Source organism: Bombus huntii, chromosome 1, assembly GCF_024542735.1.
Source record: "Bombus huntii isolate Logan2020A chromosome 1, iyBomHunt1.1, whole genome shotgun sequence".
NCBI lineage: Eukaryota > Metazoa > Arthropoda > Insecta > Hymenoptera > Apidae > Bombus > Bombus huntii.
In genome coordinates this window covers 13,934,890-13,952,379 of record NC_066238.1, presented here as the reverse complement: position 1 = coordinate 13,952,379, position 17,490 = coordinate 13,934,890, and the positions used below count along the sequence as shown (strand labels likewise).

Sequence of the window (17,490 nt, the reverse complement as noted above, 5' to 3'; positions counted from 1 at the left end):
GCCGCATAGTGGCGCCACTCTTGCGACGGATTACCATGGGGCAATTTTCTGAAATAATTTGCAATTTTCTTCCGGTAGCGGTTATGAGACATCGCGAAGTTTCTTGATCGTTAGCTTGAATATAAACGTGAAAAATGTGAGTATTTTATTGACGAAGATAATTAAGACTGGATGAAGGCGAAATCGTAATAATGGTAAGTCGTATTGAATTCATCTATAAGTAGAATAGGTTTGATATAAAAGTGACTGTAGAAATGATCAAAATTACGTGACATTTAAGTTAAATATGTTCTTGGTTATGATCGATGGTCATTTTTATCAGGATTGATTAATGATTAATCGAACGTTCTGATTAATTTGATCAATTATTAGTAGATCATCGAGTATGATTGATCGCGATCAATCACTAACAGATTTCACAAAACCTTTTGAAGAAATAACAATCTTACGATTAAATGTCGAAAATCTAACGATCTCTACAATTTCTAAATTTTTTTATATATTAAAAAAATACTTACAATTATTTCTTTTATAGAAAATTTACAACTTAAAATTAAAAATTCAGAATTTATGAAGAAATTAAAATTTATGAAGAAATATTTTTTAGTTACATTAAGAGTAGAAATATCAAAATATATAATATTAAGGAATAATTATTAATAAATAACTGATATTTTGATCATTCGATGATGGAAATTGATTTAACAAGGCGTGAATATAAATTTAAAGAAACTATCGAGAAAAATCTTTAGATTTACCTCGTGTAACACGAAGTTACTGTGAAAGTTTATCCGCGCGAACCGTCTCGCGAAATTCGCGGTCGTACCACTGCTCTCGCCGATGTTGATGTTCTATGACTCACCCTGTTCTTTCCTCGAAGTAGGAAAACATTTCTATGAAGTGCCGCCATCTGTGACGAACTTCAGACACAAAGCGACTTGCGATCGATCCAACGCAACGGTGCAACGCCATTTCTCGCTTGACTACTCACCACGATTTGTGCCACCTTTCTTTTTTTTTCTCTCTTTCCACTTTTCCCCGTCGTTTCCTACGCCATGTGACACCACCGGAAACGTCGAGTATTCGTGGCATATGAAAATTAGGTTGAGAGTTCGGCAGACATTTACGCCTGCTATGAAACTTCTCTTTAGTACATGTTCCAAATATTCTGTTACCTTCAATACCTCACAAATTTATGAATTCCTTTAAAGATCTTTTAAAATATATTGTTACAAAGAAGAAACTAAAAAAATTTCTTGGAAAATATAATCAATTTTTCATCTTTACCATTTAATGAATTTAGAGGGGAAAAAATGGTTATAACTATACGCTCTGCTTGTAGTATACTATACCTAGTCTTTAATACTTACCATTTATCATTTAATACTTGTAACATGCTATATGTTGTTACTTGTAATATGCTGTAGTTTTAAACAATAAATCGTTTTTTATTTAAGATTTGTAGTACATTATAATCTTTAGTAATGTATACTGCAATCTTTTTTTTGCTATATAATCTAATAACTAACCTAATATGATAACAACAGATATGTACTCGAATCAGAAAATTGGTCTTTATAAGACAAAAAAGATTTTTTCTTACAGTGACTGTTTTTGCCTTAAATATTACCTTTTATTTAATTTACTGTATATAATAAACTTCTACAATATAATATAGACTTTGTTTGTAACCTCATACTTTCTTACTTTTCAATTTATGGAGTTGATCAATATGGTTTCCGATCAATTCAAAGTGGGACAAGAAATTATACCTATATCAATAAACTTTTTAACAATTTCTTCAAGTCAAAGAAATTTTTTGACAATAAAAAATCATAATTGTGTTGAAAATAAGCTCAAGGACATAGCAGAGTTAAGTCGATATGGAATGTCGATTGATCGCGAAATGACATAACATGCAACATGTATCAGAAATCGAATATCCGAATCGTATTTTGACTGCAGTAGTATCCGTTAAAAGTGTCGAATTATGACATGGGTGATGAGGGAAAATTGAATCTTTTGGCAGTGTCAAGGGCACACTCTAAATTCAAACCCGTCGTTAGTCTATTTCGAGACATCGTCGAGTTGATTATTTCCTATTTCCGGACTCGAAGTGGCCATCAGAAGTGACAGTGGTGTCGTACCCGTGGCACAGATATCGACAAGAATCGATGGTATGGCCCTTCGATACAATGTAGATAGGATAGGAAAGCGTAACTATTGGAAAATGATCGTAATGTGACTTCCGGTACGCTTTGATAATTTTCTTCGGTGGGCTTGATGGCTTTCAAGAGGGGTTCCGTGCATCGATAAACAACCCCGAGAACCTCGAAATAGAATTCTAAAGATGATCGAACGAATGCCACGGACGAATCAAATTAATTTAACCGATTAATTCCAACCGCCATATTGACAATTATATACATATATGGAATCTTCCTATTAGATAAATAACAGCAGAATTATTAAACTCACTAACATAATGGATTCCACATATTTTTATAAATTATGAAATTAAAAAATTGTAGATTATAAAATTAATACTGAAATTATAGAGTTTAAATGGTTAACCATTTAAGTGTTAAAGACTATAGTGTACTACAAATACTAAATGTTAGATGATTTAAATGACAGAGATTATAGTATATTACAATATAATATATAATACGAAATATAACATAAGTATAATACCTAATAAGTTAAATAACGAATGGCAAGTATTAAAGATCATACAATAATATACCACAAGTAAAATGTATATTTTTGATCATTTCTTTTTTGATTAAATTTATTCAGATGGTAAAGGTCGAAAATTGAAAATATTCGCTTTTAGTGCGTGTATATCTCATTTATCATTCCAAATCCTCAATTATTAGGTGCATTCCATGTATGTGTACTTAAGAATTATACATATACTTGTTATAAATTACAGTTACCTTATTTTATTATATATTATGCATTTACGTTACATATTGTATATTTAATCTTTCCTTGTTAACTTCATCTGTCCTTTTTTTATAAATTTTCAGATAAACAGTAATTAATAATACTCATTTGCAGAAATTATTGGATTGTGAAATAAAAATTAAACCTACGACCGACCTGACCGTTGTTAGAGAGTTTTCACAGAAAAACAATGGAAGGTTAATTAGAAGAGATGCAACCAGGCTGATGAACTCCATTGAACTTTGGTCCTGGGAGTTTGTTGGCTCAATTTAACGCGAAAGGGGCGAGTTTGGAGAAGTTGTCCGTCTTTCCTTTTGAAAGGAAAACGTGCACACCCATCCCGTTCCTACCTTTCTTCAAATCGTGGAACTACAATAGGAGAAACGTTTATTCTTGGCTCTGTTCTCCAACGAATGATTTAATCAGCCTTCGGCTGTAACGATTCTGTTCTTCAATCCTTATCCTTTGTGCCTTGAATCGGGGTCAGATTTTCGACTCTATGTATATGTGTATATGTGTATGTGTGCGCGCTTGTGTAGCGTTATATATTCCATAATTAATGAATTTTTTAATTAAATTTTCAGTTTACTCGTCTATATTCTTTCGTTCATTTTAAAATGCAACATCGATTTTTCTTAACAGAAAAGGATGTTTCTGTAAAAAAAGAAGGAAACACGAAATTTCTTTGGAAGTAATTGTTTGTCATAATTTGGCATAGTTCTAATGCATTGAATCTAAAGGAACTTTTTCACGAACGGATTTTCTTCAATAAAGTTATTAATCATAAACTTCATTTGTAAATATCACCAAAAAATCTAAAATCCTTTAGCCGCTCATAATATCCTTTGTTTCATTTCTAGAGCTAAATAAGTTAAGCACGAAAAATTCATAAATTAACTATAGCACCCAGTATTCAATTTTTAAATAGTACTCAATTTTTTTATAAACATACAATAATTTTCAGATAAAGTGATCTGCTCAATAAACACTAATTGTAATCAGGTTTGCAGCATAAACAAAAAGGAGGTCAATGAGATCAGTTTAACAAACCAATCATAGGAAGTGTCAAGGAACTTACGTAGGGTTGTGTGAAAAAAAGACTGGTTTTTGCTTTCTTGTGTTTTTAATAAAGTACTTAAACGTTTAACTTACACGCATACCAACAGCAGGTGACAGGATTAGATTTCAATTAAATAGATTTAGTCCTTTATCGTTTCATTTTTTATCTTTTTCTTTATCCTTTTTTTTCTCTAGATTAGAGGCATTAATGGAACGCCAGCAGGGCCTCTGTTTCCGGCTTCGAACTCAGTCAAAAACACCAGAGGATCCCCTGGTACGATTTTCATAAACAAACTTCGTCACACATTATCGATTCGTTGTCAACTTGATATTTCTTATCGAATCAGTTTACCCTGACTAGGGTAATGTTCTACTACTTTCTCTGTTGAATCTCTTAATTCGCTTAATTCAATCATTTTCACATTTCTTCATTTACATATATCTTCTTTACATTATACATTTGATTAGTCTTAACTCCTTGAGATGGAAGATATTTTATTCAGTAATTAATATCATAGTTCTGATTAGAACTAAAAAGGAGTTAATAAAACTACTTTTTAGATTTATTTCCATTTATATGTTCTTCTTTATATTATATCTACATATGGTTAATTTCCACTCATTGAGATGAAAATCATTTATTCAATAATCAATATCATTGTTCTATTTACAAGTGAAAAGGAGAAATACTTTTGTTTACAGAAACTTTTACACATCTCACCGCTTCGCTCATAATGAGTGAAATCATCCAATAAAATTATCTGACAATTAACATTTATTAATTATTATACTTTTAGTAAACAAAAGGAACACTTCTATCCACAAAATATTTTTACACATCATTTTACTAATTAATCCTCAACGAGTTAAGCTTTACACTCTGCACTTTCCGCTAAGAAAAAGATACTAAGAAAATCGCTTTTAGAGAAAGTTCCAATTAAATAAATAAAACGAGACATGGTACGAAGAACGCAGTCAATGAGGCCCTCTCTATATACAGAAACGATCCATTCCCTAGATCAGGTCGAAGGGAATGACACTATTTATTCTCTTACATTTTTATCGATTACCAATCTTTTTCTCTTCATCTGAACTGATCGTCTCGACTGGGCCTCGTCATCACGCATCGGCCTCTGTAGCAAATCTCCGTCATATGCGAGACCTTGGTAGTTGTTGAGGTTCGCAGGACCTTTCCTAATATTGATTCTGTCGAATTAATTAATAAAGTGGTGCTACTCGGTTTCAAAGTCGTCGACAGAGGAGGGTCACTTGCGAAATAATTCTCGGACGTAGAACTCGTCGTTGTGTTTGCAATCATGTCGATTCGTCCCAAGGTCGTCGCGTTCTCCAGATCGATATTCGTCGTGGTTTCAGTCTCCGTCGATTCCTTACCATTTTCATTAACATCTCCAATTGTCTGTGACTCTTCAAAGCTCGCTTGAGTAGTCATTTTAACTTCATCGTCTTTTAATTTAAAAATCTTTTCATTATCCGCTAATATTTCTTGCTTTGAATCATTATCGTGATCTGGAATCTCTGTATTAAATACAGGAAGCCCAGTGGTGGTGGTTTCATCTGGATTTTCTGTGTTGTTTACTGTTGTCTCCTCCTCAGCACTCTTCATAGTATCGAAGATCGCTTGAACGTAGTCTGAGAGTGTCTTTACACTGGTGTCTCCTTCCTTCTTTGTTACTAATCCCGGAATCGACGTTGTGGCAGATCTACCACTCGTTTTTGAATCATAATTCCAGCTGGATGATTTGGAGTGATCGAAGGCAGACGGGTATCTCACCTCGCTCCATTTGGCCCTGTGATTCTTGGGATGGTTATAATCCTCGTCTTTTGATTCTTTATTACTTTCTTCGAACTCTATTGTACTGTCTCTATCTACCTCACTGCGATCCTCCAGCACATCATTCTTCCTATTTGATTCTTTCTGATTAAAGCTTATTTCTTCTATATTTCGAAATGATTCTGAATCATTTAATTCATCGTTCGACTTGCTCTCATCATTACCTTTGGTTGTATATTTACCTGCTATTGAGACAAAACTGAGAGTGTTCTGAAAATTCTTCCGGTTCCATTTCTTCGTTGTTTCCCAGGTTTGCTGTTCCTTCTCTCCAGTAACTATCTTCTTCTCGTTCTTTTCTTTTTTCTCTTGTTCGTTTATCTTTATATTATCGTGTGGTTTTTTAATTAATTTACTAAATAGATCTTCGTAAGGCGACTCTGTGATTGTTGTTTCTTCAATCTTATAAGTGGTTGGAATTGTGGTAATCTGGATTTCTGTAGTTCCACTGACGTCTTCAGGGATCACCATAGGAGTGGTCATGGCTGGAGACATTGTCCATGCGGTTTCAGGTACCTCAGTGGTTGTGACTTTCGTAGGTTCATCGTTCTTTAGAATATCTGATAGAAAGTCTTGTAAAATCGATTTCTCAGGTGAAGCTGAAGCTCCTGCAAGAGGTTTTGGTTCACGGATGGGGTTGTACTTATATTGGTCTCGGAATAAACCGTTTAGGGCAGAGTTGAAGTGCTGGGACTCGGCAGTGACGAAATCGTCCACCGCTGGTCTGACTCGAACGCGGACTCTTCTTCTCCGTGCGATCTGAAGCAGATAGTTGCACGCATTTCTTGTTATTATTTTTTATTATAGTATTATTCTATAATATGTTATGTAGTATTATTATAACATTGCTATTAGATTATTATTTATACATTTCGTATAGTATCACATTTTTTATTAACTTTTTATTCTATGCTCCTTGCTCTGTTCAACTCTTTCGCCGATTTTTTAAGCTAGATAAATATTTTAATACATATATATTTTTCTCTATTTTTTATATGAAAATATCAGATCAATTACTCTTCTGTTTCCTTGCTGTTTTCAATTTTTATTGTAATATTGTTGATAATTTTAATTGTTAAATCTTCTATCGTCGTCAAAAATAATACTGTTCACCTTAATAAAGGATTGTCTTCACCGCAACTGCTTATGTCGATATTAATATCCTCCTTCTCTCCCCATAACGATCTACCAACCTCTCATAGTAATATTAAGCTTTCCTTCACCTTGCCTGTAACGATCTCCAATAACCTCCCGTACCTATACGTCTTCAGGAAAGAAAAACCACATATTTTCCTTCAAAAGGTGGAAAAAATTTTCATCACCTACAGATACAAAAAAACTACTATGACGCCCATGTTCTATAATTATGTCTTTTCTATCTCCTTTGTTTTAAACCGTCTAAATTTTGGAAAATTTAAAAGAAAATTTACAAAGAGTCGCTCAATACTGATTAAAAATAGTTATATTTACATTAATAATTACAAGGATCAGTTGATAAATAAGTTACGCAAATAAAACATTAAATATTGTTATTATTCCTCATCAAACTCAATTCAATAATATTAATTAATAATTGGTTATTAATTCCAATAGTATTTTTTCTAGAATAATATCTAACATATCTATTAACCTTATAAATAAACCATTACAGTCTTTCCTTGAGCCTTCTCAAACTTTGTAAAAATCTTATTCAAAATTATTGACAAGTCCAGATTACTCTAGATCTAGATCCAAATATATCTTACCTTCCTCCCAGTTGCGGAATTATTGCTTTTCCTCACAGTCTTCTCGAAATCAATACTTTGTTGCTCCGTAGAACTGTCAACCTTATCCATCAAAGAAGAATTTCTATTCTGATCACCTTCAACCTCACTATTATTCTTCTGTTTAATCTCTGTTATATTAGTGCTCATTTCAGTCATATTCATCTTCTCAGTATGATCCTGTATACCAGTTTTCCTACCAAATATTGTGGTACCCATTAACATTGATTCATCTTCTTCTTCTTCTTCTTTTTGCGTTTTTTCTATCTTCTTATCATCTGAAGAGACTACCAGTGTTACAGATGAAACTTCTGGTGCTGCTGTGATTATCTCTGGTGGGTTAACATTTTTCAAGGATTCATGGAACCATTGACTGCTTTTAGAAGCCTCCTCTGGGACCTGATTCACTGCGAAACTCGGCTGGAACGAAGTTCTCGTCAGCTTTGTAGACCATTGACTCTCAGCTCCGTAAATGTCTGCTGTCGTCTGGTGGTTGTCTTCCGAAGGTCTCGTTCTTGAAGTCTGGCTGTATTTCCCTGGTGAACTATTGGCTAGTTGAGTCTGGTCGTATTCGTCACGTTGAACAGTCTGCCCTGGATAGTTGCCAAAGTTTAGGACGAACTCAGGTGGATACTGAAAATTCAGAAAAGTTTTAATTGGATGGAGGTTTGGATAAGCAGTGTAAATAATAAATATTATTATCTAATATTTATATAATTTATTATAACCAAAGATGCATTTCATACAAAATACTAAAATGAATAATATAATTGTTATATATATATATATATGGAGAGAGAGTATGTACCATAATATAATATAACATAATATAATATATTACAATATCTTTATTATATATAAAATGCTATTATCAATATTATCATACTAATAATATCATACTATTTATATATACAGTACTACAATTCCTACGCCCTTGCATCGTTTAAAAATTTCCACTATGTACTTCTTAAAATGGGTCTCAATATAACCTCAACCATAAAATTTCCATATCGTGAATTACAACGCGACAATTATTTCTCCCTTATCGCGACCCACAAGCGGGCTAGTGAACGAGCCTTCGAGCTGGCGTAGGGACAGGCCAGAAACAAGAGGCTACAGCTATACCGTGTACGAACACCAACAGAAACTGTGTTCGAATTTCTAATCACGCTTCGCATCGTCTGTCATTAACGTCCCTACTAATCGTCCACAGTAGGGAAACATTATTATAGATATATTATATATTAGATGAAATAGATGTAGCATGTCCAAACATGTAATTTGAGACAGTTTTAGGATACTGACAATTTTCAAGTCCTTCAATTTACTCATTGACTTAGATCATTTGGTTCTTTATATCCGAGTCGGCTACAACTGATTGACAGAGCGTTGGGTTGTAAGATTTTGTCTCATATATACAAACTACGCGTATTGTACAGGACAATGTGTTACCACCCAATACTTCTAATTTACGACCAACCAACATTTATTCCTCCAACTGTACTCACGTTCTCACTAGAGGACTCGTAGAATTGATGTTCAGTTGGATTACGCACTCCACCGGAGAATCCTCCACCGTTATCGTAATTATCGTCGTATGGCTCCTGTTGTTGCTCTGTGGTCACAGATTGTGGTCGTATAGGCGGATAATTTTCGTCCAATGGCAGCTCGTTATGCGCTTCTAGTACGGATTCGGTTGTACTAGTGGTAGATACACGTTTTCTTCCAGGTCGTCTTATTCTACTTCTTATTCTAGTTGGTTTTATCTCGTCTGGTCTAGATCTTGGCCTAACAGAGTATATCGTGTCGTCTGGAAGCACTGTGGCAACAGGTATTATTTCAGTAGTGGTGGTGACTTCTGGCGTAGTTATGGGCGATGGCAAGGTTGTAGGTTTCAGTGGTAGACGACGATTGGGAGTTGGCTGATACTTCTGGCGGTTTTTTAACAGCTGCGTCTGTGGAGGATTCGGTTCCACTGCTGCCTCGTCGTTTGGTAGCAGAGATTCCTGCGGCACCTGGAAACGAGAAGTTTTATTTTAAATGGTTATCTTTTGAAAGTTTTTGTAGGTCCTTGGCAATTGGAGAATTTTACTAATTTCAGAAATTCTATATCTTATTTAGTAAATTTTATGTTTTCGTTCTTACAAATTTTATGCTTTCTTTGGTAAATTTTAAATTGCAATTTTTTAATTATATACATTTTAAATTTTACCTGTATGTTATATTTATAGAATATAATAATTATATAAAGTACAACGACTAGAAAATTTGAACATATAAAAAGGCATATAATATGCAACAATATATCAAATACTTAAGTTATGTTATATACTATAACATTTAATATATAAAACAATTCCATAGGTTCCGTTTTTTAAATTATTAATTTAATTTACATAAATATCTGCGGTGTGATAATAACTGTATAAATTGATAAATTATTATAAGATTTTTTTCTGGTCTCTTCAAAGTGTTATGCGTAATGTAATGTTATTAAATTAATCATCATTGAATATTAAAAAATTGTGTTAAGAATTAAATTTGTTGTTTAAGATGCCATTGTGTTTCTTGCTTAAATTATCCATTAAAAGATACTTCAAATAATTTCTCTACACAGACTTGAACAAATAAAAATGAACATGATTTAATTTTCCTATTAAAGACCTTCAATATCCTCACTTACCTCCGGGAGCTGGGGCCGGTATGTAACAGCCGTCTGAAATCTGTTATCCACCGGATGTACCGGTCGGAAGTTTGGTGGCCTTATAAATCCGTAATCAATGTCCTCTTCAGTTGGACGCACTGTAGTGGTCGTTGTAGATGGCGCTGGTGTTGTAGTGGCTTGTCTTTGCTGCTGAACTGCATGAATCTTAATATATTCGTTGCCGTCTGTCTGAACTTGAGATCCATGATTCTGAGTACGAGGTCTGGATCTGACTCTCTGTCTGTTGGATGTGGTTCGAGTAGAATCCTGGTTCACCACGTTGAAACGAACGTACTCATCCTGTGAACCCCTATTTCGGGTCTGAACCGAAGGTTCATGATGCAATCGAGTGCCAACGCGCCCTCGGACTCGTTGTCGAATTACCACAGGAGTGGTACTCGTTGTGATTGTTTCTGTTGTTACCTGAAATGGAAATTGTGTTGACGTCACGATTGAGTTACCTTTGTCTGTCTTTTTTGTTGTGATAAATAATATAAAATCAATATAATTTGCACGTTGCTTTGTTATTTGTATTAGTGCAAATTATCTTATATCTGAATGTACAGAAATTTAATTAGTAAAAGATCAATATACGTTGTTATGAATTTGTAAATTTCTGTAAAAATTTGTCTCTGATCAAAATCAAAAAAAGAAAATCATAGTAAAATCTTTGATCAAGTAATTTGTAAATTTATAACTATTTATCTCTTCATTATATTGATTTTTTAGCAAAAGGATAATTTAATTACAAAGATTTAAGTAAGCAACAGATGAAGATTAAAGAAGCTTCAACTCTATCAGACAAATTCCCTTACATCTGACAATGGAAGCTCGGTGGAAGAGACAGACAGCTCATAATCCTCTTGTTTATTCTCTGGCAATGGGATAAATATTGGCTGCTCGTTAGGATTACCATCGCCAACACCGGTTTGAATCTTATCGCCCTCCACGCGATGCAGATTATCCTGCCCGGTGAGACTGTACTCCGGCTGATTCTGTGGTACGTTTACCTCATAAACCGGAGAATAACGTTGCTCTTCCGGTGTCCTTAGTCTTGGATCAACAGTTGTAGCCAATTCAAAATCGCTGTTTTCTGCTTTTCCATCTAATTGATAATCTTTTGGCCTCTGAACAATTCCTTGATCCAGTGACTCTCCACTTTGAACTTGATAATTAAATCCATTCACTGGAGTCTTCTCAAGACCAGTGTGTTCTAAAGTAGATTGATCATAACTAGATCGATAACGTGGATCTTCTTGAATATTCTGAGCATAGTTATGACTTCTTGAGTAAACTTCAGAAACCAACGCTGTAGCATGATTCACTGTGACATCGTGAAGAGATGGATAGTTCTCGGTGGTGCTGACAATGGTGGACGGGTAATTCTCGGGAGTATAGTCGTTCAAGCTCGACGATGAATCCAGTTGACGAAGAATACTCGACTCTGGCCTGGTCGGTTGGATGAACCCGTTTGACGTAGGGGAATTCGAATCGGTTTGGGGCACAGTATCGTACGATTGCTCGGTCTGCGGGCTCTGAGCGTGTCCTAGGACCTATTGGCATTAGAATAGTATTTGTGTGCAAATTTTTGAGGTTGGAAGTATGTATAATTATATCAGAATTTATAATAAAATATCAAAATATTTAACATTTATGTTATTATATGCAATATTATTAATAATAACACTCGATCAATTAGTCTAGTTTCGAATGTAGTTTAAACGTAAAGAATTAAAGAAACATAATTTCTTCTATATTTATGACAAAATCTAATTTTCAACTTCATATAATACAAAACTGGGAGCAATAAATAATTGCGGAAATGAATAAATAAATAGATATATGTATATTGTACGCTGATAGTTAATTATGTTAATACTCATGTGGCGCTAGCATCACGTCGTCGATCTCCATAGTATCAATTTTAATATGTTATTTATTTCTTATTTAGTACATAAACGTAATTTCTTTATTAAAATATTCATAAATATATTTTTTTCTGTAAAAACCGTTAGTTTCTTGTTTTTAAGAACCTAGTTATTTTTAATACAGTCAGGATTCAATTAATTTTCAAGAGCAGAGCTACAGCTGGCTTAGCAGTTTATACATGATCGTAAATTCGCAAGACGTTTTACCTCAGATTGCTGACTGGTCTTATCTCGACTTCTGTACTTATGTGTTCTACTGGCTGGCCTTCTGTGCTCTACATTATACCTCAACGTAGTTTCCGGGATTCTAGATTTAGTTGGCTCGTAAGCGGATTCGCGATACTCCTCTGTGGTGGTCGTGAATCTAGATCTGGATCTATTGTACGGTCTTCGACTTCTATCTACGTTCGACCTGGTCGATGGGGTTTCGGTTGTTGTTCTTGGCTTTGTAGAAACTAATCTGCTCCTAAAATTACCAAAACTTAATGTATTTTTCACTAATTATAGAAAATTTGTCAGTGTGGGCCACTCTCATATTCAATTTTATGATATAACTAATCGTTTTCGTGTAATTAGATTCTTTTCGCTAGGTTCTTTTAACTGGAGTATTTTTTTTGTTCAGTATCACTTGAAGATCATAAGCAACAATGTAATGATAGACGATCTTGAAGTTGTAGACCATGAAATGTCCTCCGAAAGAGATTTAGTTATCCGTTATTTTTTAAGTATATTGGAACTTCGTTTATCCGAACAGATTGGAAGACAAGGCCCTCCACTTCGTGTTATTAGTCTTTGGACAGTCCCAGTCCCTATCTTCATTATAAGAGTACGTATTTCTATTGCATTTATTTTGAACAACTGAAGCTCGACTGCAATTCATACGATATAGTCAATATAGGCAACTTGTTCATGTAAAGAAAGTATGGATAAACAAGGTGTACTATAATAGCAAAGATTACTCAAAATCTAAAGTTCAAATAAACTACATGCTTATTCAGCTAGATTTCTTTCAGAATCTAAACGTTTTAATATACTTCTCTCATAAAGAATTCAAACGAAAAGCACCTCTGTCTACTACGTGGCCTATATGTTGTCGTAGGAGTACGCTGTGTCGTAGTGGTTGTTGTGGTAGTGCTGCTCGTAGTCGTAGTTGTCGTAGCAGCGTGCAGTTTCGCCTCATTCTTGTCCAATAAAGAATTCACCAGACCAGGAAGGTGCGGAGAGATCGCCGGTAGTTCAGCCGGCAAACTATATTGCGTGGGTCCAACGGGAGCTCTAACATCGTTAATGTCACCGGCAGTGATTTCACCGCCGAAACTACCAACGAGACCAGTGTTGGATTGGGAATTCTGTTGACTGTATTGCCCTCCAGTGTTGTATTCCTGTGTCTCCCTCTGCTGAGCCAACTGTTGATTAATTAACGTCAGTTGGCCCGACGGATCCTCTTGACCAATTGTTTCTTCTTTGAAACTAGGTGTAGTAGAATACGAAACTTCTTCGACTTGACTCACTGCAGTTTCCACTTTTGGACTTTGAATAGAAACCTCTGTCGTTTTCGAGTTTTCATCATAGTACTTCTGCTTCTTTGTAGCTGTCCTCTGATCGTCGTAATAGGAAGTACTAACCACAGAAGCTGGCTTATTGTCACCATAAAACTGTCTGAATCTGAATCTGGAGCCAGAGTATCCGGGAGATGGTGATGCTGTATATGTCTGCTCATATTTAGGAGTACTTAATGGTTCTGGAGAGTAACTTATAGTTGTTTGAGGCTCGTACGAAGGAGTAGTGGAATCTAATACACTGTCCAAGCCATCTATGTAAGAGTTAGGTTCTATTATAGGAGTTGGACTAGGGTTTTGATCATCACTGTCTTTTGGATTTGGAGCATTGTCTAAGGTGTTCACTACCACTGATCCTATATGTGGCGCTGGGAAGGGAATTTTGGAATATCCAGGAGGAGGATCGAAGCTGAGTGGTGCCACGAAGAAAGGTAATTTGTCGACCTTCCTCTCCACACGATTATGGTCGATAGACGATAAATAAGGCAGATCAAACTTGGCATAACCTGTTGGTGGATCCAAACTAGTTGGACCCACGAATACTTGAGGGGTATCTGGACCAACTGTGTCCAGAACAGCTATGGTTTTGGCATCCTTTAATATCCTTAATACGTCAGACACTTTAACATTAGCTGTCTTTGAACTGGTACTTCCCATGTATACTGCTAAAGGAGGTTGATTGGGAGATGGCGTTGTAGTCGGTTCTCTGTAATTTTGTTGATCGTGGTAATGAGTCTTCGGTCTTTGCCTGCCTCTAATTTTATTTTTATTTTGTCTAGAAGTTTCTGACAGATGTTGACGATGGAACTGTTGATGTTGATCTCTAATCAAGGGAAGAGCATGAGTTTGAATATCATGGTTCTCTGGTCCAGATACTCTGGCTTCGTTTTCACGCTGTTTGTCAAGGAGCTGTTGTTGCTTTAGAGCCTGCTGGACTTCTAGTTCTTTTTGTCTTTCTAAAGCAGCTAGCCTTTCAGCTTCTTTCTGTCTGGCTGCTTCCTCTGCTCGACGTTTTTCCTCTTTTGCTCGAATCTCTGCTAATCTTCGCCTCTCCAGTTCTTCCAACCGTTGTTTCTCTCTGGCTTCACGAATTCTTTCAAGTTCTCGTTGTTTGGCTAATTCTTCCAATTTTTCTAACTCCTTTTTCTTCTTTTCTGCCTCACGTTGTCTTTGCAATTCTTGCTCTCTCTGTAGGGCTTCCTGTTGAAGGCGAGCTTTTCTTTCCAGTGCTCGTTGTTCCTCGTTTAGCCTGGCGATCTCCTTCATTCGCTCTTCTTTGAAGAATTGAGCCTTTTCTTCGCGTTCCTGTTGGATTTGTTGTAATATTTGACGGGCAAACGCATCCTGATCATGCAAAGTATCAACACTTGGGCTTTCGTGATGTTGCTGCGGTTGTTGAGGTTGTTGTTGTTGTTGCTGTTGTTGACGGAGGGGATACTGCTTCCGTCCGCGGTTTCTTTTCGGCTGACCTCGTTGCGCCAAGGTTTCGGCTGGCACGTAAACTAATTGCACCTATGAAGAACAAGTATCAAACAAAGGAGTTAAATATGTTTGTCCTTTAATCGAGTGAAAAATAGAACTGTGAAGAATCTTTGTTAATTATTAGGAAATAGAATAGGCTTTGGAAATTTGGGAGTCTGAAAATTTCAATATTTAAAAATTTGGATTAGGTTCGGAAATTTCAAAATAAAACTCAAGACCAACCTCCTCCTCTTCATCTTGGGCACTTTCACCATGAGGCAGCAAAGAGGCCTGACTCGGTTCCTTTAGCTGTTTCGAGCCTTGTCTTTGATCCTCTTCAATTTGTCCGACATTTCCAATATTTTGCCCTTGTTGTAATAGCTGACCATTCTTGATGTCCTGACCGGATAAATTCGTGAACTCTTGGGGAAGGCTCGTATCCTGTTTCGTTGGCGAGTGAGGCCTAGGTCGTTGGTTGAGAAAGTTTTGCGCTGGGAAAACTGGTGGTAGTGCTTCAGAGGCAGGAAGAGGTGGCACTAGATCTTCCGACGAAAGATCCGCCACCTGCGTACCCTCTAATCCGACTTGATGCAGTTGCTTTCCCTCGTCTGTGTTGCTAAAGCCGCTTGGTAGGAAAGTCTGAGACTGGGGAAACAAAGACTTCTGTAAGTTTTAAAAGGAGTTCGTTCGAATTAGCAACAATTCTTTAAAAATAGCAGAATCGAAAACATTAGAATTTGAAATTTAAAAATGGAACTGACCATTTAATCTTTCAGATGTATCTACAAAAATTGATATAAGTTTGCATTAACAGAGATTGAAAAAGATAGAATCAAACATTTAAATTTGTTTGAGGTTTGAAAGTAAAAGTAGATATTTACTCTGCTTAATTTTTAGAACTACTAAATCAAAAAAATTTATATTAATTTATTTGAATTATTTGAGAGATTTTTTGAAGATTACAGAATTGAAGATATTTGCATTTGAAAGTGAAAAATAGAGATGGATATTTAATCCTTTGAACAAATTAACAAAAATTGATCCAAGTTCACTTGAACTTGAATGAAAAGAGAATCTTTCAAAATAGTAAAATTGAAAACACACATTATTATGTTTGAAATTTGAAAGTAAACCCAGATATTAAATCTTCTGACGTTATCCTTCTTTTTTTTTACAATAAATATAGAAAAATTAAAATAAGTCTGTTTGAATTAAGCATCTATCAAATAAATATGTATACAGTCTATTACGTTATACCTGTAGAAGTTGTTGCTGAGCTCTAAGTTGCTGTTGCAGCAGCAACAGCTTCTGTATATTTTCCTGAGTCTTTTGCAATTGAAGTAACTGCTCTTGATACTGTTGCTGAAGTGCTGGCGGCAAAGAGAGCTGCGGAAGTTGAGGTAGCTGCGCGCTTCCGCTTGCCAAGGATGCCGTAGCTGGGCTATTTTGTTCGAGTTGAGTTTGTGCCGCCCTAGGATTCGCTAACGGTATCCATTCGCTGTTTGACACTTGTCGCGACCATCTTTCGGCTTGCACAACGTCGAATTTTACCGACAGTATCAAACAGGTCGATACCGTTAATGCTAAACACCTCCGCACAATCTGAAATTATAAAATGCAGAGTATAAAGATCTCAAATGCAGATTTGTTTACTTGTACTATTAAAACTATAAGCAAAGCATAGCAATGTAGAATATACTAGAGATATATTAGAATATATTAGAAATACCTAATGTATATTGGAATATATTATATTGTTACACATTGACTGTCCGAATATTTGCTTTGCTAAGTGGCTATCTTTGTCCCCACCAACTTCTGCAGGGAAGCTTTTTTTCAGAACGCAGCTTCAATGTTATACGAGTTCTTTGTTGTTTTATTACACTGTCAAAGGATTCGATACAGAATTTGCATTTTATTACTTGTTTTCGTCATTTTTAATGGCAACTAGAGATTATAATAACCAGAATGGCGAATCGTAGAGCTGGACGATCGGAACGACGATTTTATGGTCGGTCGGTAAGGAGGTAGAAAAACGTGACCGCAAGTCTTGATGATCCGCAGAAACGCAAGGAACTGAACCGTCTCATGACAAATACTTAACCACGATTCAATTGGCATAACTATTAACATAACCGCAAAAGGAGATAAAAGAAACATGATAGAAAATACTTTCACGGTGTTAATGGAATTTATATAAACGTCGACTACGGTAATC

General features: G+C 35.4%; 1 protein-coding gene and 1 long non-coding RNA gene across 10 annotated transcripts in view; one reads left to right on the top strand and one right to left on the bottom strand.

The window, feature by feature from the left end:
* The first annotated feature begins 47 nt into the window (after positions 1-47).
* On the top strand, positions 48-17,488 carry LOC126869807 (uncharacterized). The gene is made up of 2 exons (XR_007691006.1): positions 48-194; positions 17,255-17,488. It is a non-coding gene; the product is annotated as an uncharacterized LOC126869807 (long non-coding RNA).
* Positions 4,054-17,490, bottom strand: part of LOC126868969 (uncharacterized) — a 30,407-nt gene continuing 16,970 nt past the window's right edge. For 8 of the 9 annotated variants that reach the window (XM_050625008.1, XM_050625050.1, XM_050625059.1 and 5 more), the window contains 9 exons: positions 16,530-16,874; positions 15,516-15,935; positions 13,318-15,323; positions 12,460-12,718; positions 11,140-11,877; positions 10,304-10,747; positions 9,129-9,635; positions 7,603-8,253; positions 4,054-6,616 (listed from right to left, as the gene is read on the bottom strand). In XM_050625008.1, the coding sequence (XP_050480965.1) occupies positions 5,093-6,616; positions 7,603-8,253; positions 9,129-9,635; positions 10,304-10,747; positions 11,140-11,877; positions 12,460-12,718; positions 13,318-15,323; positions 15,516-15,935; positions 16,530-16,874 (6,894 nt within the window). In that variant the 3' untranslated portion in view covers positions 4,054-5,092. The remainder of the gene's footprint in view (positions 6,617-7,602; positions 8,254-9,128; positions 9,636-10,303; positions 10,748-11,139; positions 11,878-12,459; positions 12,719-13,317; positions 15,324-15,515; positions 15,936-16,529; positions 16,875-17,490) is intronic. The other variant, XM_050625068.1, reaches the window with a different exon arrangement.